The sequence below is a fragment of the Salvelinus alpinus genome, chromosome 3 (assembly GCF_045679555.1).
Source record: "Salvelinus alpinus chromosome 3, SLU_Salpinus.1, whole genome shotgun sequence".
Classification (NCBI taxonomy): domain Eukaryota; kingdom Metazoa; phylum Chordata; class Actinopteri; order Salmoniformes; family Salmonidae; genus Salvelinus; species Salvelinus alpinus.
In genome coordinates, this window is record NC_092088.1 from 24613138 (window position 1) to 24639698 (window position 26561).

Here is a 26561-nt window from a genome sequence, read left to right on the forward strand (position 1 = left end):
TACTTTCTTGTTGTGCAGCAAGTTTCTGCACTGCCGCACTCAGGGAGTCTAAGCTCAGAGGCTCTGTGGTGTTGGTAGTAGCACATGTTGCCACCATTCCTCTCATTTGACCTTTCAGCGGGGCAGTGGTGTAAAGTAGTAAAGTAAAAATACTTGAAAGTACTACATAAGTAGTTTTTTTGTGTAGCTGTACTTTACTATTTATAATTTTGACAACTTTTGCTTTCCTAAAGAAAATAATGTACTTTTTACTCAATACATTTTCCCTGACACCCAAAAGTACTCGTTATATTTGGAAAACTTAGCAGGACAGGAAAATGGTCCAATTCACAAACTTATCAAGAGAACATACCTGGTCATCCCACAGCCTCTGATATGGCGGACTCAACATAAATAAATAAAAACAAGAAAATTGGTCTGTCGGATTTGCTTAATATAAGCAATTTTAAATGTATTTTACTTTTGATACAGCATCAGTCAAAAGTTTGGACACACTTACTTATTCCAGGGTTTTTCTTTAATTTTACTATTTTCTACATTGTAGGATATTAGTGAAGACAACAAAACAATGAAATAAAACGTATGGAATCATGTAGTAACCAAAAAAGTGTTAAACAAATTTTTCAAAATAGTCACCCTTTACCTTGATGACAGCTTTGCACACTCTTGGCATTCTCTCGACCAGCTTCATGAGGTATTAACAGAAACAATTAACAGTGCCTTGTTAAAAAGTTAATTTGTGGAATTTCTTTCCTTAATGCATTTGACCCAATCAGTTGTGTTGTGACAAGGTAGGGTAGGTGTACAGAAGATAGCTCTATATTATGGCAAGGACAGCTCAAATAAGCAAAGAGAAACGACAGTCCATCATTACTTTAAGACATGAAGGTCAGTCAATGCAGAAAATGTCAAGAACTTTGAAAGTTTCTTCAAGTGCAGTCACAAAAACCATCAAGTGCTATGATGAAAATGCCTCTCATGAGGACCGCCACAGGAAAGGAAGACCCAGAGTTACATCTGCTGCAGAGGGTAAGTTCATTAGAGTTAACTGCACCTCAGATTGCATCCCATATAAATGCTTCACAGAGTTCAAGAAACAGACACATCTCAACATCAACTGTTCAGAGGAGACTGCGTGAATCAGGCCTTCATGGTCAAATCGCTGCAAAGAAACCACTACTAAAGGACACCAATAAGAAGAAGAGACTTGCTTGGACCAAGAAACACGAGCAATGGACATTAGACCGGTGGAAATCTGTCCTTTGTTCTGAGTCCAAATTTGCGATTTTTGGTTCCATCCGCCGTGGTTTCATCTATTCACCTACTCTGAGACGCAGAGGCTGCTATGTGGCTGCTATGAAAGTGAACTGTGTGCGGGTTATCAGGGGTGTTTATTACACCGATTCTGTTGAAAAACGTTTCTTAAACGGAACCAAATGGAACAAAACAGGGATAAACATACCTGAATTTGTCCATTAGAAACTCATTTGCAACTGTTTGGACTAATGATTACGCCCTAGATCAGCTAGATGCTGGCAAGAGTGTGCAAGGCGGTATTGAATGTGTAACTGTCTATGTCCTTGATTACTACAAATCTTCTCTCGACCTGTCCACATACGTTGTAAACTTTCATTCATAGGTTAGGTTGTAGCAACCTTGAGATGGTTATTGGGAAAATGTTTGTATCATGTAGTAGCCTAAATCTATCGATGACACCATTGAGCTGGGTGAATCGAATATGAATCACAGTTATCCAACATGTTGCAATAGAAATAAGGCCATGCTCATTAAAAAAAAAGTTGTCCTCCCCAATGTTAAAACGGCACCGACCGCCACTGGTGCACGCTCATGGTCGCAGCCGCCACAGTCTTCTTCACCATCAAATTTGCTTGCCTGTCTTGCATCAGCAGTATCTTCTGCATCATCCTCTCAGGAAAAGTAAGTGTCTGGAGAGCCATCTGTCCATTCTCAGGGGGGTCTCCCGCCTCAAAGAGGCCATCTTCGCTTGCATCCTCCTGGCCGACGCCACCAACTACTTCCTGGGTGTGCGGTGGGTCTTCCGCCCGCCTGCCATGGTGTGGTGCGTGATGGTCTATGTAGTTTGGCACTGTGCTCCTCCCTGGCACTGTGCTCATCCTACTCATCCATCTGATCAAGCTACTTGAGTGCTTCATCTCCTGTATTGGAATGGAGCCGTTGGAGTTGGCGTTCAACATAGTGGCGGTGGTGTTGTACCTGTCTTCTGCCATCCTCTGGCCCGTCTTTGGTTACAGGCACTAGCCTAACTATAATCTGCCTAACTGTGACTATTGTCGCCATGACAACATGGTTACTGTGGGGACCATTGCCAATCTCAACTTCTACATTGTGGACTTGGTTTTTAGTGTTTTGGCTGAAGTCTGGTGTTTTGGCTGAAGTCTTACTAAGTTAACACTAACAGAGGAAACATTTTAATTGCTTAACAGTTTTTACGTTTTTGATTTTTAATAACTGATCTTGATTTGACACCTTTTGTGTTCATTTTAAATGAGTGACACCAATGCGATCAATATAAGAACAATATGGCCCTCCATATCAGGATGTGAAACCAAGAACCAACACAATAGTGATGAGCGTGTTTTGTTTTAAAAAACATCACTTTAATGGTAAAAGGCAATACAACTTCTTCACAAAAAGTATATTTCAAGAACAACAAACTTCAGAACAGAAATGTTCAAAAAGATGGAAAGAGCACATTACTTAACACTACTAATAAATACCTTCAAATAAATCAACATAATGCAAGAATATATGGCCTTGGCTTTTTTATGTCTTCAAATGTAAAATCCCCAAAGGTACACTTGATGTTATTGAGGTGTTTATGGATTAAAGAAATGATAGATGTAGGACCACACACAAATGTAGATTTTATGTAATTATTTCAGCAGTCTAACAGCTGATAGTATTTAAAATCAATAATGAACTAAGCGAATCGAAAACCTGTGGGCTGCTGTCCTCTTTTGCAATTAAACATGTTCCAGTATACCAGCAACTTGTCTTCACTAATTTTTGCATGTTGGTTCTGCTTTTTGATTATTTTATTTTTTTAATGATCACTGTGCCTGCAATTAGAAAAGCAACCTCTGATATCTCCTGTAAGCACTTTGTTGAACCACAGTAGGTGTAGCAGCATGCAAACTCATTTCATAGATAACATAGTATGTAGATGTACATAACTGTCACGTCCTTGTACATTGGCTCAGAAACACATGGCTCGCATAGAAAATGAGTGCAAATGCTACTGTCCAAAATCTATGCAAACAATCTATCGCCTGCCAACAAGACAAAAGGTTTTGTATGAGTACATTCAAATTGTGAGAGATAAACGTTCAATGTAATTCCACTTACCATGGATGAGCAATTCGATAGTCGATGCAAATACTTTAACGCACCTCCGCTCTTGGCTGAACTACTGTTATTGTTTTTCAATGAGGTATTTGAAGTATTTTTCTCACTTGGGGTCGATAAAAATGATCTCCGTGTCTTCTCCCTACACCTAACATCTTCTTTGTGTCTTGAATAACAATGTCCCGTTAGTGTTCGACTTTAATTCAATTCTCAATCGTCCTCTTGTTCTTCAAACTCCACCGTTTCCAGTAGGCCCTGGAAGCAGAAGTAATGGGAGTTGCAATATACAGGTGGTTTGTTAGGAGTGGCCTGGACCTGCTCTGGTTTCTGGGAGGCAAAAGGGTTGACTCCACTGCATTTTAAATCCATCTCCAACTCTGAGAGGATCTGCAAGGAGTAGGTCATCTCTGTCTTCCTGTGGGGATCAGGCAGGATCAACAATTACACACTCAATTCTTTGTAGTAGACAACAGTGAGCTCCAGCCACCCAAGTCATAAGATTGTTCTCTCTGCTACCGCACAGCTAGCAGTACCGATGTACCAAGTCTGGAATCAACAGGACCCAGAACAGCTTCTACCCCCAAGGTATAAGACTGCTAAATAATTAGTCCGGTTGCTATTTAACTAACTTAGCAGTCTTATGGCTTTGGGGGTAGAAGCTGTTCTGGGTCCTGTTGATTCCAGACTTGGTGCAGCTTATGTGATGAGTTATAAAAGTTAGTGCAAAAATAGTCATTGCAGATAGTTAAATAATTAACCAAATAGCTACCGGACTATCTGCATTGACTCTTTTTGCACTAACTTTTTTGACTCATCACATACACTGCTGCTACTGTTTATTATCTGTCACTTTATTCCTAGTTATATGTGCTTATCTACGTCAATTACCTTGTCGCTCTGCACATCGACTCGGTACTGGTACCCCTTGTATATAGCCAAGTTACTCATTGTGTATTTATTATTACTTGTTTTACTTTAATGTTATTTCTCTGTATTCTTTCTCTGCATTGTTGGGAAGGGCCCGTAAGTAAGTATTTCACTGTTAGTCTACACCTGTTGTTTACAAAGCATGTGACGAATAAAATGTGATTTGATTTGGTAAATATTGAGGATTCTGTTATGCTATGGAGGGTATTAGGATCAGGGTTATGTGGGGCTTACTCTAGTGCAGTAAATAGGGAGGGGATCTCGTAGTCCCTGAGGAGCAGCAGTGTTGGTAGCCAGCCCTGATCGAGGCCTTGACTGGCATCAAACCCTGTAGGAGACAGAGGAAGTCAAACAGAGCTTAGCTCAGACAAGAACAACTCAACCAGCAAAGCTTTAACCTCAAAACCAACAAGTTTAGAACCAGGCAACATCCTCATCTGTTTCTTTCCCATTTGTTTTATCATGAGATAACTGGAGTTTTAGGAAACACAAACTTTGTCAATTCTATTTCTTTGAAAAGCTGGAAATTGCACAACGGCAGAGCTTCTCACCTGGGTGAAATCCAACCACCAGATCTGGCTTAGCTGCTTTCTCTGTCTCCACAAGCTCCTCATAGAACTGGTGGTAGAGGCCCTTGTAGGCACTGATATAGGTCTTCGTCTTGGGACCAAAGTTAGTCAGTGGGGGCCGCATGATTGGCCCGTCCACCACCTCTGGCCCCACCATCACCACCTCCAGACCCTTGTGTCCAGGGAACATTCGGTCCAGTTCATCATAGTCTGTCAGTCGGGCTCCCAGGGTCTCATTGTCAGAAACCCCTATAAAGTGGATGGTGAGGGGTTTGGAATACGGGTTTAAGCCAAACAGTCTAAACCCTAGGGCAATAGTCATCGGTCGGGAGAAGAACTCGCTCGATACCCGCCAAATCGACTTTCTCAGGTCATCGTCCTCTGGCTTGGGCCTGCCGGCGTTGGTCCAAAGGTCTGTCATATTAGTGCCCGACAAGATGGCGTCCAGACGGGGGTTGAGGTCCCCTTGCATGGCAAGCCAGTCATCCCAGCCCTTCACCTCCCCTTGAGGCCGGGTCCACTTCCCTGTAGAGAATGGGAGGTCTCCTGATTGGATAAGAGGAAGGGGGAGTATGAAAAATCAGTCTGGGCTATCCAGAAGTTGGTGCTATCCTCCGGGTGTTGTCTCTTTTTATTTATTTGAATACACTGTTCAGAGAATAACTGTCATAAAAAAACTAAAAGGAAATGGTCCTAGAATCAAACCCTGTAGAACACCTTTTGAATTCATCATGACAAATAACAGAGGACGATGGCTCTTCCTAGTGTCGAGGTCAGGACCCTCAGTGCACGTTGTTAATCTAAGCCACAGCAATCATGCAGCAATTGGCCCAATGTCATGGCTCGTTCCTCTTTTATCTGCCTTCTCTTACCTTTGAACACGAGCCATTCCACCAGTCGGTCAATGGCTACTAGACGCAACTCCGAGCAGACCTTCTTGTGCTGAGGCCAATCAGCCTTCTGGCACTCTTTACTGCAGTAGTAGACATTCAGACACCTGTGATAGTCAGGAGGAGGACGAGGGAGAGGATGGAAGGGGAAGGAAAGAACCTGTGAGGACAGTGCACCTACTTCCAACCAGATAACTCTTTTGGATCATGTAACCGGTACAATACATAATGGAGTGCAAGTTTCATGTTCAAGTACATTTTTTATTCCGTGTTTCTCATAATTACCTCACACAGCGTTTGAGCGTTTGTGCATCTGCAACCTGACCAGGCTGCTTTCTGCAACTGGCGCAGAATGTGAACGATTCCTCCATCTTCTGAAACATCTCTTTCTGAGACTTGAAGGCCATGGCTTTGGCCTTACCCCCTGGTGCTGGGGCACTAAAGAGTGGTCGATGTAGACAATAATTATTTTTAATTTAAAAACATCCTCCTCTTCAATAATGCTGTTGTACCACATTCTGCAATGCCATTGCCAATAAAGCTTTTTTGAATTCAAACTTGACAGGCACAATAAAAAGTAGGCCTTCGTGTCTAACACACTTCAACGGCAAGATAGTTTGTAAAATGTGTGTAAAAAATGTTTTTACAATGAGAACCACAGAAATGCATGCAATAGAAACACAACACCCTATGCTCAATGAGGGGATTTCTATAATAAGGTGAGTGTGTGGGTGGCCGGTGGGGTTGGTCATGGAGGGGTTAAAAAGGAATCCCACATCACACAAACATTTATGTTGATACATGAAAGGCAAATGTATTAGCCAGGGATCAGACCCCAACTCACATCCAATCGGGCCAAATCATGACCTGTCTTGCAGCTATTTTTTCGTTGGTGTGCTACCCAATCATAAGGACCACTACTGACCAATGTGAAGCACATGTCCATTATTTTTAGAATGGAGTATTTGGCCTGCCATATATGGAGAGGGTTGAGGGAGAGGGCAGGGTGGGGGGGTTCGAGAACATGGCACATGAAACACACATTGCAATATTATTATAATAAAGGCTTGAATTATCAGTATAAAAAAAAAGGTTGTGTTCGATACGTTGCGTTGTTGGACCCAGATCCAGATAATAATGTTTTTAAAGCCTGCACAGAATAGAATGACAAATTCCTTTAGTAGAGGAAATACTACCTAGAAATTGAACATCATATTGACTGTGACAATAGAGTTATGAGACACATAAAACCATCATGGCCTTGACCACATCTGAATGTAGGCCTATGCTCCTATTCTCTTCCCTCAGTAACTCCTCAGTGCATATTTGATTGCCATAGCGTGTCCAGTCCCACAATAGACATTGTAAAACACATGGGGACATTCAGTGTCTACATTGTGGCATAACACGAGGCAGGGGAGAGACCATGCACACGTTAGCCTACCTGGTAATTCTCAATCAATAAAGCCGCTTGCTTACCTCTTGTTATCTGTCATTGGAACTCTTGAAGTAACGCACGTTGCTGAATGAGTCCTCTCGCGGAGCTTGCTTGATTCGCAGCGGTGGCTGCGCCAGCCACTTATACCACCTGTGCTCCCCCTTCCAGAACTGTCTGAAATCTCTAGAGCCTTCCCGTCTCTTCAGGTGGTCTCACTTCTTTCATATAAACTTTCTCTAAACTCATTCCACTGGTAGGCCAATATATATATATATATATATATATTTTTTACGAGTTGTAATAAATAGAAAATATTGGAGGGTATTCCTACCTGCCTACAGTAGGCTATGCTAAAGGCTGTATACTGTTCAGTAGTAGGCTGTTGTAATATAGATTTTCATAAGCTTTGAAGAATCTCCAGTTTAGATTCAATATACTGTGTGTGTGTGTATATATATATATATATAGGCCTAAATAAATACACTGAACAAAAATAAAAACGCAACATGTTAAGTGTCCCATGTTTTATGAGCTGAAATAAAAGTACCCAGAAATGTTCCATACGCACAAAAAGCGTATTTCTCTCAAATGTTGTGCACAAATTTGTTTACATTCCTGTTAGTGAGCATTTCTCATTTGCCAAGATAATCCATCCACTGACAGGTGTGGCATACCAAGAAGCTGATTAAACTGCATTATCATTAGACAGGTGCACCTCGTGCTGGGGACAATAAAAGGCCACTCTAAAATGTGCAGTTTTGTCCCACATGTCTCAAGTTTTGAGGGAGAATGAAATTGGCATGCTGACTGCAGGAATGTCCACCAGAACTGTTGCCAGAGAATTGAATGTTCATTTCTCTACCATAAGCCGCCTCCAACCTCGTTTTAAAGAATTTGGCGGTACGTCCAACCGGCCTCACAACCGCAGACCACGTGTATGGCGTCGTGTGCACGAGTGGTTTGCTGATGTCAACATTGTGAACAGAGTGACCCATGATGGCGGTGGTGTCATGTTATGGGCAGGCATAAGCTACGGACAACAAACCCAATTGGATTTTATCGATGGCAATTTGAATGCACAAAAATACAGTGACGAGATCCTAAGGCCCATTTTGAGGCCCATTTTTGTTAAGGTATCTGTGACCAACAGATTAATATCTGTATTCCCAGTTATGTGAAATCCATAGATTAGGGCCTAATGAATTCACTTAAATTGACTGATTTCCTCATATGAACTGTAACTCAGTAAAATCAATGACATTGTTGCATGTTCTATTTGGATTGTTGTTCAGTATACCTAGGCCTAAATACCTGAATGTGTATGCTTATATATCAGCCTATCAGGCTTCTAAAATTGCACTTTTATCACAGATAGGGCATTTGATTGTATTCAGGAGTGCATTTACGATTTTAATCCACTAGATGGAGATCTATTCAAGACTGGCGCATAAGCATCTATTGATATGGATTGGATTGAGTCAATGGGATGGAATGGATTGCACTCGGTTTCGACACCAAATGATTCATAATTCAACTTAACATATTGATGGACAATTTTCACACTTCTGGAACGTCCACTTATTTGTGTAAGAGGAGACTTACATTTCTCCCACTAACTTTAAACATCAGCTATCTGAGCAGCTAACCGATCGTTGCAGCTGTACGTAGTCCATCTGTAAATAGCCCACCCAATCTACCTACCTCATCCCCATATTGTTTTTACTTACTTTGCTGCTCTTTTGCACACCAGTATCACTACTTACACACCATCATCTGCTCATCTATCACTCCAGTGTTAATCTGCTAAATTGTAATTACTTCGCTACTATGGCCTATTTATTGCCATACCTCCTCACGCCATTTGCACACACTGTATATAGACTTTCTTTTTTTTCTATTGTGTTATTGACTGTACGCTTGTTTATTCCATGTGTAACTCTGTGTTGTTGTTTCTGTCGCACTGCTTTGCTTTATCTCGGCCAGGTCGCAGTTGTAAATGAGAACTTGTTCTCAACTAGCTTACCTGGTTAAATAAAGGTGAAATAAAATAAAATAAATAACATATTGTTATTGTATTTATTAACCAAATTACTTTTCAGTTTCACTATTCAGCTGGTAGGCCTGCATGCAATTGTGTGCACACATAACATGTAGGCTTAAGCAAACTAAGTGAATGATTCACAAGCAGCATAAATGTATATAGCTTCATCATACACAAGAAATACAAAGGAGAGCAACACCATAATGCATTATGCTTATGCATATAAGCAACACTAAAAGCATCCATTTGAACAATATAGGATGCTAATGTGGCAAACCCTAGACTAGAGGCTATTCATTTTATACTTTTTAAACCTTCCAATAAGTTCTAGAATTGTCCGGTTGCTCAAGCTCTTCTTGCTCCAGTAGGCCCTGAAAATAGAGGAAGTGGGAGTTGCAGTATGAAGGTGGTTTGTTGGGACAGGCCTGGACCTGCTCTGGCTTCTGGGATGAAAAGGGGTTGGGGCCACTGCCCTTGATATGCATTTCCAACTCCGACAGAATTTGCAGGGAATAGTTCAGTTCCATCTCACTGTGGACAGACAGAAACACACATATGATATCTCAACCCTATTTAAGTCAACAACAATCCTAGCTTTGGGCAAAGTCTTGCCAGTTGACCTGACCAGTTACAACCCAGTTATAACTTACTCCCCCCCTGAACGCCACTTCTGAACACCACTGTCTTAAAGCATAGAGGTGAGGTGACTTACTTGAACATGGTGAAGAATGAGGGGATGTTGAAGTCTCTGAGGAGGAGGAGGCTGGGCAGCCAGCCTTCTCCCAGACCCTGTGTGGCATGAAACCCTTGGACACAAAGAGAAAGACACACACGAATGAATCTCCTTAAGTACAACGCATCACCGGGGGCAAACTACCTGCCCTCCAGGACACCTACACCACCCGATGTCACAGGAAGGCCATAAAGATCATCAAGGACAACAACCACCCGAGCCACTGCCTGTTCACCCCGCTATCATCCAGAAGGCGAGGTCAGTACAGGTGCATCAAAGCAGGGACCGAGAGACTGAAAAACAGCTTCTATCTCAAGGCCATCAGACTGTTAAACAGCCACCACTAGCATTTAGTGGCCGCTGCCAACATACTGACTCAACTCCAGCCACTTTGATAATGGGAATTGATGGAAATGTATGTAAAAATGTATCACTAGCCACTTTAAACAATGCCACTTAATATAATGTTTACATACCCTACATTACTCATCTCATATGTATATGTATATACTGTACTCTATATCATCTACTGCATCTTGCCATCTTTATATAATACATGTATCACTAGCCACTTTTAACTATGCCACTTTATGTTCATATACCCTACATTACTCATCTCATATGTATATACTGTACTCTATACCATCTACTGCATCTTGCCTATGCCGTTCTGTACCATCACTCATTCATATATCTTTATGTACATATTCTTTATCCCTTTACACTTGTGTGTATAAGGTAGTAGTTGTGGAATTGTTAGGTTAGATTACTCGTTGGTTATTAATGCATTGTCGGAACTAGAAGCACAAGCATTTCGCTACACTCGCATTAACATCTGCTAACCATGTGTATGTGACAAATAACATTTGATTTGAAGTAAGGACAATACATTGAATGAGTCTCAACTTGAATCTGAAAAAAAGAGAATACAATCTAATCGTGGTTGTGCATACACTGTTTTGCACACAGAAAGCGTCCATACCTCATTCAAAATATGGATATAGAGAGGGCACATTAAAGAAGCTACGGTATTGCATACAGGAACGTCAGCAACAATCGAGTGCATGTTCAGAAAAGGCGTCCCGAGGGAGCTTATTACAGGGACAGTGTAAAGCCTCTAATGTTGACTCATCTAGGGTATCAAATGAAACACGATCTTATGCCCCGCCGTGCCTCGTGAGAGAACACACACCTAAGAAGGAGAGGATTTGTGGGTGAATAATGCATGTTATGAAATGTACACCCAAGGTTACAATTTAAATGGCGCTAAAACATTTAACACGGGCTAAGCAGCGTTTAGGAGATAAGGTGACAGAGAGACACCACATCATGACTGTTAATGGTCGCAATTACCACCGGCTACAGGGCCGGGCGCCATTTTGAATGTGGGACAAAGATTCTAAATATACCATAATTATGACTATTATCTGGATTCGTTATACTTCTGCTATGAGGGTAGTTTAACATTGTAAGGAGGAGAAAAGGCAGTGTAATATGGCTTTCAAAAAGTTGGACTTGCATGTGTTTTATTTGGGTTTTATATGGCGTCTCTGCTTCAGGCTCTATCTCTGCTGTGAAGATGTCACCAATTACTCCCCCATCAGCTGTCTTTGATGAGTTTCCAGTTGGAGAGTCAAACATTTTTGGCATGTAACCATTCTGGATTGTTTGAAACATTGTAGAGATTAGCCAGTTTCAACCAGAGGAGATACTAGTCTGTATCATTAAGTCAAGTTACTGTTAAAAGAGTAACAGATAAAATAAGTGCATGTTTTGAAGTTGGATGCGTCACTGTTGTCAATGCACTGTAAACAGCTTTGCTTGGACCACCTTTACATGTGGCATTAGAATGAAAACACTTTAATAATACCTCCACCCTCTAAGTAGTTCTCAGCTTTCATTAGTATCTACAGAGACGGGGCTTGACTATGGGATAGGGTTGCCTGGGTTTGGATGGGAAAAGGACACTGCCAGGGGTGTTAACGGTTTAAAAAAAAAATATATATATTTAACCTTTTTGACAGTTAAGAACAAATTCTTATTTACAATGATGGCCTACCGGGGAACAGTGGGTTAACTGCCTTGTTCAGGGGCAGAACGACAGAGTTTTACCTTGTCAGCTCGGGGATTCGATCCAGCAACCTTTTGGTTACTGGCCCAACGCTCTAACCACTAGGCTACCTGCCACCCCAAGTTGGGGGCTGCCTGTTAAGTAAACTCCAGAGTCCAGCAATCAGGTGCCAGGTCCGGCCCAGCTGTCGCCATGAATCACCAAGACGCCCAGTAAAAGTCTGGCCTAAACACATCTTTCTAATTTAGTGAGTAACTCTCCTCCTCCCCCATCATCCTGGCTCTGAAGCAGACTATTTCCCTCTCAAAGACAGCTGACCACTTTTATTTGACTCTGGTTAATATCTCAGGACAGACTGTTACCAGATGGCCAGGACACACGCGAGATTTGGTTCTGGATGACGAGATTAGACCCTTAAAATAGCTTGAAATGGCAAATCTGGGAATAACACGTTTCAAACAAAAACAGACTCCTCAGAACTCTGAAGAGGGCATTCAACTCATTATGCCAACTACCATTCTTTCAACCCTAACCCTCTTTTAATTTGGACTGAATTTAAAACAAGGAAATGTTTACCTGGATGGAATCCAACCACCAGATCTGGCTTAGCTGCTTTCTCTGTCTCCACAAGCTCCTCATAGAACTGGTGGTAGAGGCCCTTGTAGGCACTGATGAAGGTCTTCGTCTTGGGGCCAAAATTCGTCAGAGGGGCCCGCATGATTGGCCCGTCCACCACCTCTGGCCCCACCATGACCACCTCCAGACCCTTGTGTCCAGGAAACATTTTGTCCAGTTCATCAAAGTCTGTCAATCGGGCTCCCATCGTCTCATTTAGGCCAGCCCCTGCTAGATGGATGGTGAGTGGTTTGAAGTAAGGATCTAGGCAAAAGAGTCTTATCGCCATGCCAACAGAAAGGGCCCGAGACAGGAACTCGCTCTCAACTCGCCATACAGACTCTCTCAGGTCAGCATCTTCTGGTTGTGGCCTAGAGACATTTTTCCAAAGCGCTCCCATATTTGTGCTAGACAAGATGGCGTCTAAACGGGGGGTTAGGTCGCCTTGCATGGCAAGCCAGTTGTCCCAGCCCTTCACCTCTGCTGCTGGCAGGGACCACTTCTCTGTGGTGAATGGGAGATCTCCTGATTGGGTGGCAAAGAGAAGTAGTATGAAATATGGATCCTTGATGACTGTTTGTCTTATTTAGTAGTACAGAAAACCTAGTTATACTCTGGAAGATCATACAAAACAATTATGAAAAAATATAAAAATAATGGTCCTAATATGGAACCTTGTTGTACACCATTTAAAAGTTGCAGACACTGTGAACTAGGATTTTTTTGTATTTCAATATTGTATTGCAATGAACTGATATATGCATTTGTTGCACTTCGAAAAAGCTGAGTGTGTGGGATTATAAATACAAAAGAAATGGTCAAGCAATGTGTTACAAGATCACCTCTCTCCCACACCTTTCTACACCTCACCTGTGAACATAAGCCACTCCACCAGCCGATCAACTGCCACTAGACGCAGCATCTTACAGAACATCTTATGCTGGGGCCAGTCCTTCTTCTGACACTCCTTTGTGCAGTAGTATACATTCAGACACCTGCGTGTGTGAGAAAAGAGGAAAGTAGGGCAAAGAGGAGGATGACATTTATGTTGAACATGCACATAGAGTGCGTCTTTGGAATCACATCGCAGGCTTGCTTCTTGTGAGATTAGTGGCCAATTTGTCTTGGTATATCAATAGTAGCCATATCACATTGGTGTGTAGAGTCATGCCACGGCCAGGTTCAAACTCTGACCTTAGCTATCAACAGAGGCATTTTGACACATTTAAGACTGTTGGAGTCTGTCCTGTTTTCAAGAGCAGCCGGTATTAAATAGCTGCGGTAAAGGACAGAATCTAGGTGGAAATTTACTGCTGATTATACGACCACGGGTCTTGTGCCTGGCCGCATGGTTTAGGTGGTAGAGATAATGCTGTCGGCGGGGTGGCTGCCTGGCTACTCTCTGAAATCAGAATACCATAACCCAGCATCCACCACTTTAAGCCCCAGACCTGGTTACATTTAGATTTACATGTATTCAATTATCAGTCGCCCTTGTCCAGAGCCACTTTCACATTTCCTCAGTGCTGATGAGGTGATCCAGACTGGACAAAGTAGCTTATCCACTTTCTGGGCAGCGAGTCTCTGAATTAACGGTAGTGAAGTGTTTTCAAACTATTGTCTAGTGCAGAGGTTACAAACCTTTCCTTTAGTCTGAACTATACCTAAAGCTATTGACATTCATTTGTGAAATACCAAATTCTGACGAAAGCGGTCTTTCCAGTCATAAGCCACAACCCACCAGTGAAGAAGTTTTCCCAAGGGTTTATAGGTGATAATCCTATATGCCAAAGACCCTGCCACCCATAGTCAACATTGCAACAATGTCAACAGCTCTGTCTTGTGTCCCCAGGAATCGCTTGTACTTTCCTCCTGAGCTTCAAAAATGCACACCTTGCGCATCAGACTTGCTCAATCAAATGCTCAAAGTGTTTGAAAGGAACCAAATGTTATTTGAACCCAGGTTTGATGTGTCTATACTGTTTGTGTATTAACTTTGAACAAGTCACAGCTATGAAGCTTTCTGGCTGGAACGGAACTGAATGACGAAAGTCTGTCACGGAGAAGTTTGTTTTTGTAGCTAGAAATTGCTCACCACTACTGTCAATAATACTCTTATATTAAAATATGACAGCGTTGACATGTCATTAGAAACTGCAGGTTTCTTCTCCAACTGGACAAAGTCATAGAGTTGCCGAGAGCTGAGAGAGTCAGAACCCCTGGCTAAATGTTCCCCTTGGCTAGGACCCAGAGAGTCTGCCGTTCTCTCTGCACCTAACTGTCCTATCATCATGTTGTTGAAGAAATGAGCTGCACATGAATGCGTGGTGTGGACGGCACTGGTCAACCTGCTTATCACATGACAGCTATTGGGGAATAGATCAAAATACCTTTCCCTTCTGCGTTGTGACATTGCTGACCATAGAATGATGTCATGTTGTAGAGAGTGCATCGAGGGGTTGGCAGGCAAATGTCAAAGTTTTCTGCTCTTTTTTGATAAGCAAATAGCTAGAAACGTTCTATATACATTGAGTGTACAAAACTTTTGGAACACCTTCTTAATATTAAGTTGCACCTCTTTTTGTGTGGTGCCAGGACAACAACCTCTCCCTCAATGTGATCAAGACAAAGGAGATGATTGTGGACTACAGGAAAAGGAGGACCGTGCACGCCCCCGCGTTCTCATCGACGGGGCTGTAGTTGAGAGTTTCAAGTTCCTAGGTGTCCACATCACCAACAAACTAACATGCCCAAGACAACAGTGAAGAGGGCCCGACAAAACCTATTCCCCCTCAGGAGACTCTATACCAAGCGTTGTCAGAGGAAGGCCCTAAAAATTGTCAAAGAATCCAGCCACCCAAGTCATAGACGGTTCTCTCTGCTACCGCACGGCAAGCGGTACCGGAGCTCCAAGTCTAGGTCCAAGAGGCTTCTAAACAGCTTCTACCCCCAAGCCATACGACTCCTGAACATCTAATCAAATGGCTACCCAGACTATTGCATTGCTGCTCCCCCCTTTTACGCTGCTGCTACTCTCTGTTTATTATCTATGCATAGTCACTTTAATAACTCTACCTACATGTACATATTACCTCAAATACCTCGATTAACCGGTGCCCCCACACTTTAACTCTGTACCGTATATACAGTGGGGAGAACAAGTATTTGATACACTGCCGATTTTGCAGGTTTTCCTACTTACAAAGCATGTAGAGGTCTGTAATTTTTATCATAGGTACACTTCAACTGTGAGAGACGGAATCTAAAACAAAAATCCAGAAAATCACATTGTATGATTTTTAAGTAATTAATTTGCATTTTATTGCATGACATAAGTATTTGATCACCTACCAACCAGTAAGAATTCCGGCTCTCACAGACCTGTTAGTTTTTCTTTAAGAAGCCCTCCTGTTCTCCACTCATTACCTGTATTAACTGCACCTGTTTGAACTCGTTACCTGTATAAAAGACACCTGTCCACACACTCAATCAAACAGACTCCAACCTCTCCACAATGGCCAAGACCAGAGAGCTGTGTAAGGACATCAGGGATAAATTGTAGACCTGTACAAGGCTGGGATGGGCTACAGGACAATAGCCAAGCAGCTTGGTGAGAAGGCAACAACTGTTGGCACAATTATTAGAAAATGGAAGAAGTTCAAGATGACGGTCAATCACCCTCGGTCTGGGGCTCCATGCAAGATCTCACCTCGTGGGGCATCAATGATCATGAGGAATGTGAGGGATCAGCCCAGAACTACACGGAAGGACCTGGTCAATGACCTGAAGAGAGCTGGGACCACAGTCTCAAAGAAAACCATTAGTAACACACTACGCCGTCATGGATTAAAATCCTGCAGCGCACGCAAGGTCCCCCTGCTCAAGCCAGCGCATGTCCAGGCCCGTCTGAAGTTTGCCAATGACCATCTGGATGATCCAGAGGAGGAATGGGAGAAGGTCATGTGGTCTGATGAGACAAAAATAGAGCTTTTTGCTCTAAACTCCACTCGCCGTGTTTGGAGGAATAGAAGGATGAGTACAACCCCAAGAACACCATCCCAACCGTGAAGCATGGAGGTGGAAACATCATTCTTTGGGGATGCTTTTCTGCAAAGGGGACAGGACGACTGCACCGTATTGAGGGGAGGATGGATGGGGCCATGTATCGCGAGATCTTGACCAACAACCTCCTTCCCTCAGTAAGAGCATTGAAGATGGGTCGTGGCTGGGTCTTCCAGCATGACAACGACCCGAAACACACAGCCAGGGCAACTAAGGAGTGGCTCCGTAAGAAGCATCTCAAGGTCCTGGAGTGGCCTAGCCAGTCTCCAGACCTGAACCCAATAGAAAATCTTTGGAGGGAGCCGAAAGTCCGTATTGCCCAGCGACAGCCCCGAAACCTGAAGGATCTGGAGAAGGTCTGTATGGAGGAGTGGGCCAAAATCCCTGCTGCAGTGTGTGCAAACCTGGTCAAGAACTACAGGAAATGTATGATCTCTGTAATTGCAAACTAAGGTTTCTGTACCAAATATTCAGTTCTGCTTTTCTGATGTATCAAATACTTATGTCATGCAATAAAATGCAAATTAATTACTTAAAAATCATACAATGTGATTTTCTGGATTTTTGTTTTAGATTCCTTCTCTCACAGTTGAAGTGTACCTATGATAAAAAATTACAGACCTCTACATGCTTTGTAAGTAGGAAAACCTGCAAAATTGTCAGTGTATCAAATACTTGTTCTCCCCACTGTATATACCCTGTATATAGCCTCGCTATTGTTATTTTACTGCTGCTCTTTAATTATTTGTTACTTTTATTTCTTACTTTTGTAGGTATTTTTCTTAAAACTGCATTGTTGGTTAAGGGCTTGTAAGTAAGCATTTCACCTGTTGTATTTGGAGCATGTAACAAATAACATTTGATTTGGCCCTTAGAACAGCCTCAATTCGTTGGGGCACGAACTACAAGGTGTCGAAAGCATTCCACAGGGATGCTGGCCCATTTTGACTCCAATGCTTCCCACAGTTGTGTGAAGTTGGCTGGATGTCCTTTAGGTGGTGGACCATTCTTTATACACACGGGAAACTGTTGAGCGTGAAAAACCCAGTAGCGTTGCAGTTCTTGACACACTCAAACCGGTGCGCCTGGCACCTACTACCATACCACGTTCAAAGGAACTTCCTGTAAATCTTTTGTCTTTCCCATTCTCCCTCTGAATGTCTCAATTGTCTCAAGGCTTAGAAATCCTTCTTTAACCTGTCTCCTTCCCTTCATCCACACTGATTGAAGTGTATTTAACAGGTGACATCAATTAGGGATCATAGCTTTCACCTGGATTCACCTGGCCAGTCTGTCATGGATAGAAAGGGAAAAGGAAAGGGGGATACCTAGTCAGTTGTACAACTGAATGCGTCTTCTGCATCAGAGTGGTGCGGAGGGCTGCCTTATTCGACATCCACAAGAGCAGGTGTTCCTAATGTTTTGTACACTCACTGTTGACAAGTCCTTCATAAGCAATGAAACTATACAAGTAAACATTTATCAACTTTAATAACTATCATGAAATGGGTTTATGTTATGGTGAATGTTGGCACTAACCCTACTTTGTGGTCACATTTCATTCATTGACCTGCAACTCCTCAATGTTTTGACTCACTTCACACAACGCTTGAGTGTCTGGCCCTCTGACAGGTGCTCTGGAAGCTTGTTGCAGCTGGCACAGAATTTAAACGTCTCCTCCATTTTCTGGAACATCTCCTTGTAGTTACGGAACGCCCCTCCCTTAGTCTTTCCTTCAATAGCTGCCCTGGGGTGAGACAGACACACAACTGCTTCCACACAAAGAATAATAATCAAATAGTATGTTGTATATTGATGTAAAATCGTGTAACTAGAAAATATTACAGGCTTGGTATGGTGGCCCTAAGGGTCAAAGTAGCCTTTAAAATGTAGTGACAGCGCGCACACGTTTGGGGTTGGTGAAATGGGGCTATTGGTTTGGTGCTTGCTTGGTAATTGAGTTTGTCAGATTACATGTCAGCCTATATTTACCTGTATTCCCCATAATCCTTCATGTTGAGTTTGTTGAGAATGACCTTGGACAGGCCAGGGACGTTGGAGTCCAGAGAGTAGAAGCCAATGCGGTCTGAGAACACGCCGTCTATTCCTGGAGCAAAGGATTCTGGGAGAGCTGGGATTTGTCCAGACATTTTGATGTGTCTGAATGTTGTTACAAGGGGAGACAGACAGACAGACAGACAGACAGACAGACAGACAGACGGACGGACGATGATCAAGCAACTGCAACTCTGCGGCTTCGTCAAGACACTTGGTCAACCAAAATATGTCCTATAGACAGCTTGTCTATGGTATGTTTTAGAACTGGCACACCACGGCGACTTACAAGGACTATTCTATTTGCCAGCCAATTGTCTAGAGCAGTAAATATTCCTAGCATGTGGCCTAAGCCACAGAGGTTCACGAAGTCACTTTAAACTTGATTGACAGGTAGAACCCAGAAACTCTTGGGGTAAATAATGGAACACTGTTATGCCCCAAGAGCCCAGATTGACACTGACAAGGAGCAGGGATAGTAATGCGATCTCAGACAGACAAGTAATTGGGGAGGGTGGGGTGGGAGAGTAATGCGATCTCAGACAGACAAGTACTTGGGGAGGGTGGGGTGGGATAGTGGGGAGGTCAGAAGGACAGACCACTAGGATATCCCACTTTCTAAAAAAAAAATATATATATATATTCAGTTACAGATCAAAATGTATAACACATCCACGAGGAAGTCATAACCTTATGTTATGTCCACTAATCTCACTCAATTCAGAATGATTTAAGGAATTAAGTATGACTTAGTTAGAAAGTGCACATGTATTATTTCGCACAGTTTTTTTTTTACTTAAACGTTTCGCTACGCCCACAACAACATCTGCTAAATATGTGACCAATAAAATCTGATTTGATTTGCATGATTCTACTGGTGTTATTACATCCTATGATGAGTAAAACACTGAAAATGTGGAGTTTAATTCAGTTAAGAAACATTCCTCGAAATGAAAGCCAGACATTAGATGAGTATTTGGATTTTATTTAATTGAGGTGTTTTATACAGGTGTTTCTGTAGCTTTGAGGAACTGCTGAATAGTGTTGATTTAGACGGTTCTGGAGACAATACTGCCTCCTTGTAGTACTGCCTCTTATTGGAACCCTCACAGATTCCAAGGTAGAAGTCTTCATTTGGGCAGCAGGTGGTTTAGCAGTCACTGTATGTCTGTCTGTTCAATACAAAATACAAAAAAAGAGCGACAGACTCAGGTCCCTTAGTGCATCACACCACGGATCGCGTCACGTAGCCAGTCAGTACAGTGCCTTTGAGCCGGTGCTTGGTGGAGTCATAGACCCCCCGTCTAGAGCTCTTGGAGGAGAGCTTGGCACAGATCTCGCTGTGTTTCTCCAGGCGACTAGGATCAAAGCACCGGCCGCAGTGCTCACACTGCTTCAGCTTGGAGTTGGCTGCACTCATCCCAAATCGACGTTTCAGCACTACCTGAATGAATGGATGTTATCAGATGGGCCAAATAATGGGCAGCTGGGCAACAAAGACAAGATATACAACATGTACAAACCAGAGGAGGCTGGTGGGAGGAGCTATAGGAGGATGGGCTCAATGTAATGGCTATAATGGAATGAAGGGAACGGTATCACACACATCTATCATATGGAAACAACGTTTGATTCCGATCAATTAATTTAACTCCAGGCATTACAACGAGCCTATCCTCCTATAGCCCCTCCCATCAGCCTCCTCTGATACAAATGCACGTGATCACCAACACTACACTAGATCAACAGTTAGCATGGCTTTGGAATGTCAAGGTACTTTACCTGTCTGTCCTCCTTTTTCTCTTCCATGTTCAAACCCTTCTTGACTTCCTTTGGCTTACTCACAGTGTATCTCATGGCTGTCTGCTTTGGCATATTTGCCACACTGCTTTCTTCTCCATTTCTCCTCACCTCTCTACTCCTTTCTTCCACTTCTTCGTTGTCTCTTATCATCTCCCATAGGTCAGAATCCACCTTCATCAGGCAGATCTCCTGGATGAACTTCTCCACCTTTTTTCTGAACTGTTCCTTTGCGTTTTTCTCCTCCAAACCCTGAGCATCCATCTTGGCCCCACTCTTAATCAGGTTCAATTCTTGGGTGACACTGATCAGCTTGGCCTTCATACATGCCATCACCTGCTCAGCCTCTGAGTTAAAGACGTCCCATACCATCTCATCGGGGCATGGCGGTAGATCCTGTACAGTTAGGGTCTGAGTCTTGAAATGAACGTGTTTCTTCACAACCTGCCTTCTGTACTTTGAAGCAGCAGGACGAGGGCTGCCCTCTGGTCTGACTGGCTGGAATGGCTTCTTCTTGGCATCATTGTTTGGCACAGTGACTCTGGCTCTAATGGGAGGCAGTGGCATCTTGGTGACCATTTTGGCTCCATGGACTGCCTTCAATGGCTTGGCACTATGGAGGTAGATGTCTTTCACCACGCAGGTTTGATTCCTCTTGGTCCGGATGGGTTGCAGTGGGATCCGGATGGGAGGAACAGTAGCCTTCCCTGACTGCTGAGATGTTGGAGCTACATGCAGTTCTTGACTCTTCCCATTGCAGATGGAGCTCTTATTCTGCAGTACTGGGATTCTGGAGGGAGGATGTGGTTTCTTTTCCACAGCCTTCAAACTGGCAAGTCGCTGCAGAGCACCCTTTCTTCCTTCAGTCAACTCCAGTACTGGGATTCTGGAGGTGTTAAAACTGTTTTGTTTGAGTGCAGGAAGCTTCTCGGTGGCCTTGGGTTGAGATGGTGGGGCAGGCTGAACAGAGTTGCTACTGGCAGCACCAAGGTTCCCTGTTGAAGCATTATCTTCCCGTAGCGGCTTCAAGAATCTCGACAGTGGCATTCTTCTAACCTCGTTCTGCAACTAAGTTTGTCTTGTAGCACTTTCTATATTTGATGGTGATCTACTGTCTTAACTATATCTCAGGAGGAATCTGCTAGATCGTCTTGAATACTGAACTGAACTATGTTCAGTAATCAGACACCAGAATGTTCAAACAGAACATTTGGAATTTATTGATCAGTTGTGACATCATAATTGGTTCACATATAATGAGACTTCTAGAATCTCACACTTATGTGGATGTGATGTCATAATAGACCATAATATACAGCCCAAAATGGTGAATGTGACCTACCTGTGTTGAACTGCTTGCCCTCATCTCATATTTAAACATGCCACTTTTCTTTGAGGTGAAACATATTACTGAACTCTCTGAATTGTCAATTTAAAAGACATTTTGCCAATTTATTCATTACTAAATTTAGCTAACATAGTTAATTCAGAGATTCTTACTTTTTCCTCTGCAGTCTCGTCCAGATCATCATGGCGTTTGTAGTTCTTTATGATAGCCACATTAGCAGCTAATTAGCATTTCATTTTTGGGGGCTAAATACAGGCAAATATATTGGTGTCACCTTGTCCTACAGATATTTACACGGTTATCGAAATGTCACACAAGGGTAAGCCTACATGAAACACATCCCTTATTTTAAGTGTTTCTAAAATCCCCCATGGGGGAAAATGAATGGTGGAAAAACGGTTGGAACCATTTCCTTGTTTGACCGCTATGTTTTATGGGTATTATGACTCATACTGTGGTACCAGAGTGGTGCAGCAGTCTAAGGCACTGCATCTCAGTGCAAGAGGCATCACTACAGTCCCTGGTTCGAATCCAGGCTGTATCACATCCGGCCATGATTGGGAGTCCCATAGGGCGGCGCACAATTGGCCCAGCGTCGTCCGGGTTTAGCCGGGTTAGGCCGTCATTGTAAATAAGAATTTGTTCTTAACTGACTTGCCTAGTTAAATAAAGGTTCAATAATATAGACACCTTCCACCTTCCCCATCTTCCACTACGGTTGCCAGCAATACACTAAAGTCACCGACACATGAATGTAAGCTGAAAATGGGTAACTGGGTCTCCCTTATCCTATTGTGGCCTGATGCACTGATGTCAGAGTCCCCCTAACAGGATGGTAATACTCTGGTAACAGAAAACCTGGAGAATAGAGCTCCATTAGGGAAGGTCAGGAGATACGTCAGAAATGAGGCGACCAGCCTGTTGCCCTCGACGCCAAATCCCAACTGCCACAGTGAATCAATCCCCTCATGGCCACTTGCATAAGTGTGTGTATCATCCCACAGCGTGTGTATTGTCAGTATAAACACACAGGGTGTATTGACAGTCTGTAGCCCCCACCTGCCAGGGTTTACATGACTGTAAATTAACAGGTTGTATAACAATCTATATACAGGGATGTACACAGGGAAATATAGGGATACCAAAAATACCAATCTTAACGTCAACAGTGAACAGGCGACTCCGGGATGCTGGCCTTCTAGGCAGAGTTGCAAAGAAAAATCCATATCTCAGACTGGCCAATAAAAATAAAAGATTGAGATAGGCAAAAGAACACAGACACTGCACAGAGGAACTCTGCCTAGAAGGCCAGCATCCTGGAGTTGCCTCTTCACTGTTGACGTTGAGACTGGTGTGTTGCGGGTACTATTTAATGAAGCTGCCAGTTGAGGACTTGTGAGGCGTCTGTTTCTCAAACTAGACACTCTAATGTACTTGTCCTCTTGCTCAGTTGTGCACCGTGGCCTCCCACTCCTCTTTCTATTCTGGTTAAAGCCAGTTTGTGCTGTTCTGTGAAGGAGTAGTACACAGCGTTGTACGAGATCTTCAGTTTCTTGGCAATTTCTCACATGGAATAGCCTTCATTTCTCAGAACAAGAATAGACTGACGCGTTTCAGAAGAAAGTGCTTTGTTTCGGGTAATTTTGAGCCTGTAATCGAACCCACAAATGCTGATGCTCCAGATACTCAACTAGTCTAAAGAAGGCCAGTTTTATTGCTTCTTTAATCAACACAACAGTTTTCAGCTGTGCTAACATCATCGCAAAAGGGTTTTCTAATGATCAATAAGCCTTTTAAAATGATAACCTTGGATTAGCTAACACAACGTGCCATTGGAACACAGGAGTGATGGTTGCTGATAATGGGCCTCTTACTTACATACTTACTGACTTTATTGTCCCCATGGGGAAATTTTGTTGCAGTGTCATGTACACGTTTAATGTGGCGTATAAATACAAAACAAAATTGACAATACAATTTTCATGACAGTTACATACCAATAAAACATTTATTTTTTAAATGACTAGCCTGCTGGCCTTACTGAGTCGATAGGAACATTAGCCCGAGCTATTTAGGAGGGATATCACACCTGGCACAAATGACTGTCTAGTTCTGTTTTTCCTGCTGAGGGGTGCCCTATACCTGCGCCCAGAGGGGAGTAGTTCAAAGTCCGGGTACAGGGGGTGGCTTGGGTCTAAAATGATTTTGTGAGCCTTGCGGAGGGCCCTGACCTTAAAGATCTCATCCAGGCCTGTCTGTTTGACTCCAAGTACCTTGCTTGCTGTGGTGATAATCCTTCTCAGCATATTTCTCTGGCTGACAGTGGCATTGCCAAACCAACAAACAATACAAAAAGTTAAAACACTCTCAATGGAAGATTTGCAAAACAGAGTCAGTATAGTACAGTCTACATTAAAAGATCCACGTTTTTTGAGAAAGTACAGTCTCTGTTGGCTCTTTTTGTAGATCAGGTCTGTACATTTACTCCACTGAAGTTTATTGTCCAAGAGGACACCCAGGTATTTGTATTCCTCTACAATCTCTATGTTCTGACCTCTGATAGATGGGTGTTGTACACTTCCTGAAGTCTATGCACATCTCTTTGGTCTTGTTGGTATTGAGGACTAAGTGTGATTCCTCACACCACTCTACAAAGTCATCTAGGACCGGGCCATGATGTTCCTCATCGTCATGCAACAGGCTGATCAAGGCAGTGTCATCAGCGAACTTAACGAGGTGTTTGTCAGGATGGGAACAAGTACAACTATTAGTGTACAAGATGTACAGGAGAGGGGACAAACCACATCCGGGAGGAGAGCCTGTGTTGGTATTGCGTATGGCCGACACGTGGGGACCTATTTTGACTCGCTGTGAGCGTTGGCTCAGGAAGTCCAACAGCCACAAAACCAGCCCCCCATCTAAGGAGAAGTCCAGAATGAGTCTCTGTGACAGAATGTAAGGCTGGATTGTGTTGAAGGCAGAAGAAAATTCATCAAACAGAACCCTAACATGGGATTTGGCACCCTCTAGATGTCTATAGACCATGTTAAGGAGGGTAAGAATGGCATCATCAACTCCTCTGCTAGGCTGATAGGCAAACTGAAATGGGTCGAGACGCCTCTGTACGCCTATGTAGATATTCCATAAAAAATATGCTGTTTCCAGCTACAATAGTCATTTACAACATTAACAATGTATACAAGGTATTTCTGATCAATTTGATGTTATTTTCAATGGACAAAAAAATGGCTTTTCTTTCAAAAACAAGGGCATTTCTAAGTGACCCCAAACTTTTGAACGGTAGTGTATATTGTTAACATACATTTCTCTCTTCAAAGAGTGTGTGATATGAGACTTGTCGAAGCTTGGTGAACAGGGAGAGGGTAAAACTCAGAGACACTGGATGTCTTGAAACTCTATCCTTGAAAAGGCTGGCTCCAAAAGCACTACAGAAATTCACTAAAGATAAAATGACCTTTGCAGACAAATTCCTAACATTTTCTGGCGTATACATATACCCACACACTGACTATACTGTGTAGGTTTGTGTAACTTTAAAATTGTATAGAGGTACAGAAGTTCCATACTGGAACTGTACAGAAAGTTTCCAAGAAAAGTGTGAAAGTGGACATTTCTCTTCGTCAGAAATATTGCATACTGTATGTGCAAGGCATAAAAATACATTTTATAATATTTTTTTTAATACATTTTCCAGACAGAAAAAAAAAGTTATCTTCAAGGGGCCAAATTGAAAGAACTGCAGTATATTAGTATGTTTCATATCTAAAGGGCACAAGTAGGGCAAAGTATAGAATTAATAGATTTCCCACGAGGAAAAGTTTAATTTCTCGACAGATGTTTCTGACCAAGAGGTCCAATCACTCAGTGCACCATACTGTCAACATTCACTACAGACAGGCTGTATATTCTAGATCATTCTAAATCACCACACTGAACCACCACACAGACAAATTACAGCAACACCGGTAAACATGTCAACCTGTTTTTTCTATTGACTCACACAGGTAAACCAAAATAACTTCACAATACCTTGTCTGGCCCGGTTCAGAGGAATGTGGTCTAGACTTTCCCAGATTCCTGGTTCTTCACTGGGTCTCTCTTTCTAGTCTTTCCCTCACTCCAGACTGCCTGGTGAGGGATGGTGAGGGTGATTGACAACTCCCCAGGTTGGGTGGTGGTTGTGCAATGCAGTGAAAAGCTATCCCCCTACGAGCTGGCCTGAGCTGGGGGGCAAGGCAAAGTGCTGATGCCTGAGCTCTGTACGATTCCTGGCATCCGAGGTTGAGGGGGAGATTCGGGGAGGGGGGGGCAAAAGGTTTGAGGGGATGGAGGAGAGAGGGGTGGAGGTTAAGTGATAAACAGCGGCGGTTAATAATAATAATTTATTTATTTTATATAGCGCTTTTCCATTTCAAGTAGAATCTCAAAGATGCTTTAAAAACAAAAGGAGGTCAAGTGAAATACCGGTTGAAAGGGGTCGACGGTAGGGGGGTTGTGAAGGGGTTAGTTGGTTTGGGAAGGGGTTCTGGGTGATTTCACAGGGAGTCTGACATACGCTTCTTGATTATCAGGGCACGTTCCTCTACTCTGCATCAGCCCCACAT

The 26561-nt window shown here is 42.9% G+C and overlaps 2 protein-coding genes and 1 pseudogene across 3 annotated transcripts; 1 reads left to right on the forward strand and 2 right to left on the reverse strand.

Annotated features, from left to right (window-relative positions):
- The first annotated feature begins 1848 nt into the window (after positions 1-1848).
- LOC139569792 (myeloid-associated differentiation marker homolog) lies at positions 1849-2415 on the forward strand (annotated as a pseudogene).
- A 194-nt stretch (positions 2416-2609) lies between these two features.
- Positions 2610-7369, reverse strand: mss51 (MSS51 mitochondrial translational activator). The gene is made up of 6 exons (XM_071392229.1): positions 7253-7369; positions 6059-6211; positions 5756-5880; positions 4866-5429; positions 4549-4642; positions 2610-3802 (listed from the first exon to the last, which is right to left on the reverse strand). Exons 1-6 carry the CDS (start codon positions 7267-7269, stop codon positions 3598-3600), a joined length of 1158 nt encoding a protein of 385 aa, XP_071248330.1. The 5' UTR covers positions 7270-7369; the 3' UTR covers positions 2610-3597.
- Positions 7370-9273: 1904 nt separating this feature from the next.
- LOC139570394 (putative protein MSS51 homolog, mitochondrial) lies at positions 9274-26272 on the reverse strand. 2 transcript variants are annotated; one of them, XM_071392232.1, is made up of 7 exons: positions 25987-26272; positions 18726-18893; positions 18331-18480; positions 13542-13666; positions 12633-13196; positions 9965-10058; positions 9274-9783 (listed from the first exon to the last, which is right to left on the reverse strand). In XM_071392232.1, exons 2-7 carry the CDS (start codon positions 18881-18883, stop codon positions 9561-9563), a joined length of 1314 nt encoding a protein of 437 aa, XP_071248333.1. In that variant the 5' UTR covers positions 18884-18893; positions 25987-26272; the 3' UTR covers positions 9274-9560. The 2 variants fall into 2 exon arrangements, with proteins under 2 accessions (XP_071248333.1, XP_071248334.1); XM_071392233.1 differs by lacking the exon at positions 25987-26272 and having other exon boundaries at positions 18331-18475; positions 18726-18865.
- Between the last annotated feature and the right edge of the window lie 289 nt (positions 26273-26561).

Excerpts from the sequence above, each read along its gene's own strand:
- mss51 (XM_071392229.1), bottom strand. Across the intron at positions 5,430-5,755 it reads GGAATGGCTCGTGTTCAAAG|GAGACCTCCCATTCTCTACA; the intron begins GTAAGAGAAGGC and ends TTATCCAATCAG. Across the intron at positions 3,803-4,548 it reads TCCCTATTTACTGCACTAGA|GAAGACAGAGATGACCTACT; the intron begins GTAAGCCCCACA and ends TGATCCCCACAG.
- LOC139570394 (XM_071392232.1), bottom strand. The coding sequence starts at position 18,883 with ATGTCTGGACAAATCCCAGCTCTCCCAGAATCCTTTGCTCCAGGAATA. Across the intron at positions 13,197-13,541 it reads GGAGTGGCTTATGTTCACAG|GAGATCTCCCATTCACCACA; the intron begins GTGAGGTGTAGA and ends CCACCCAATCAG. Across the intron at positions 9,784-9,964 it reads TCATTCTTCACCATGTTCAA|TGAGATGGAACTGAACTATT; the intron begins GTAAGTCACCTC and ends GTCTGTCCACAG.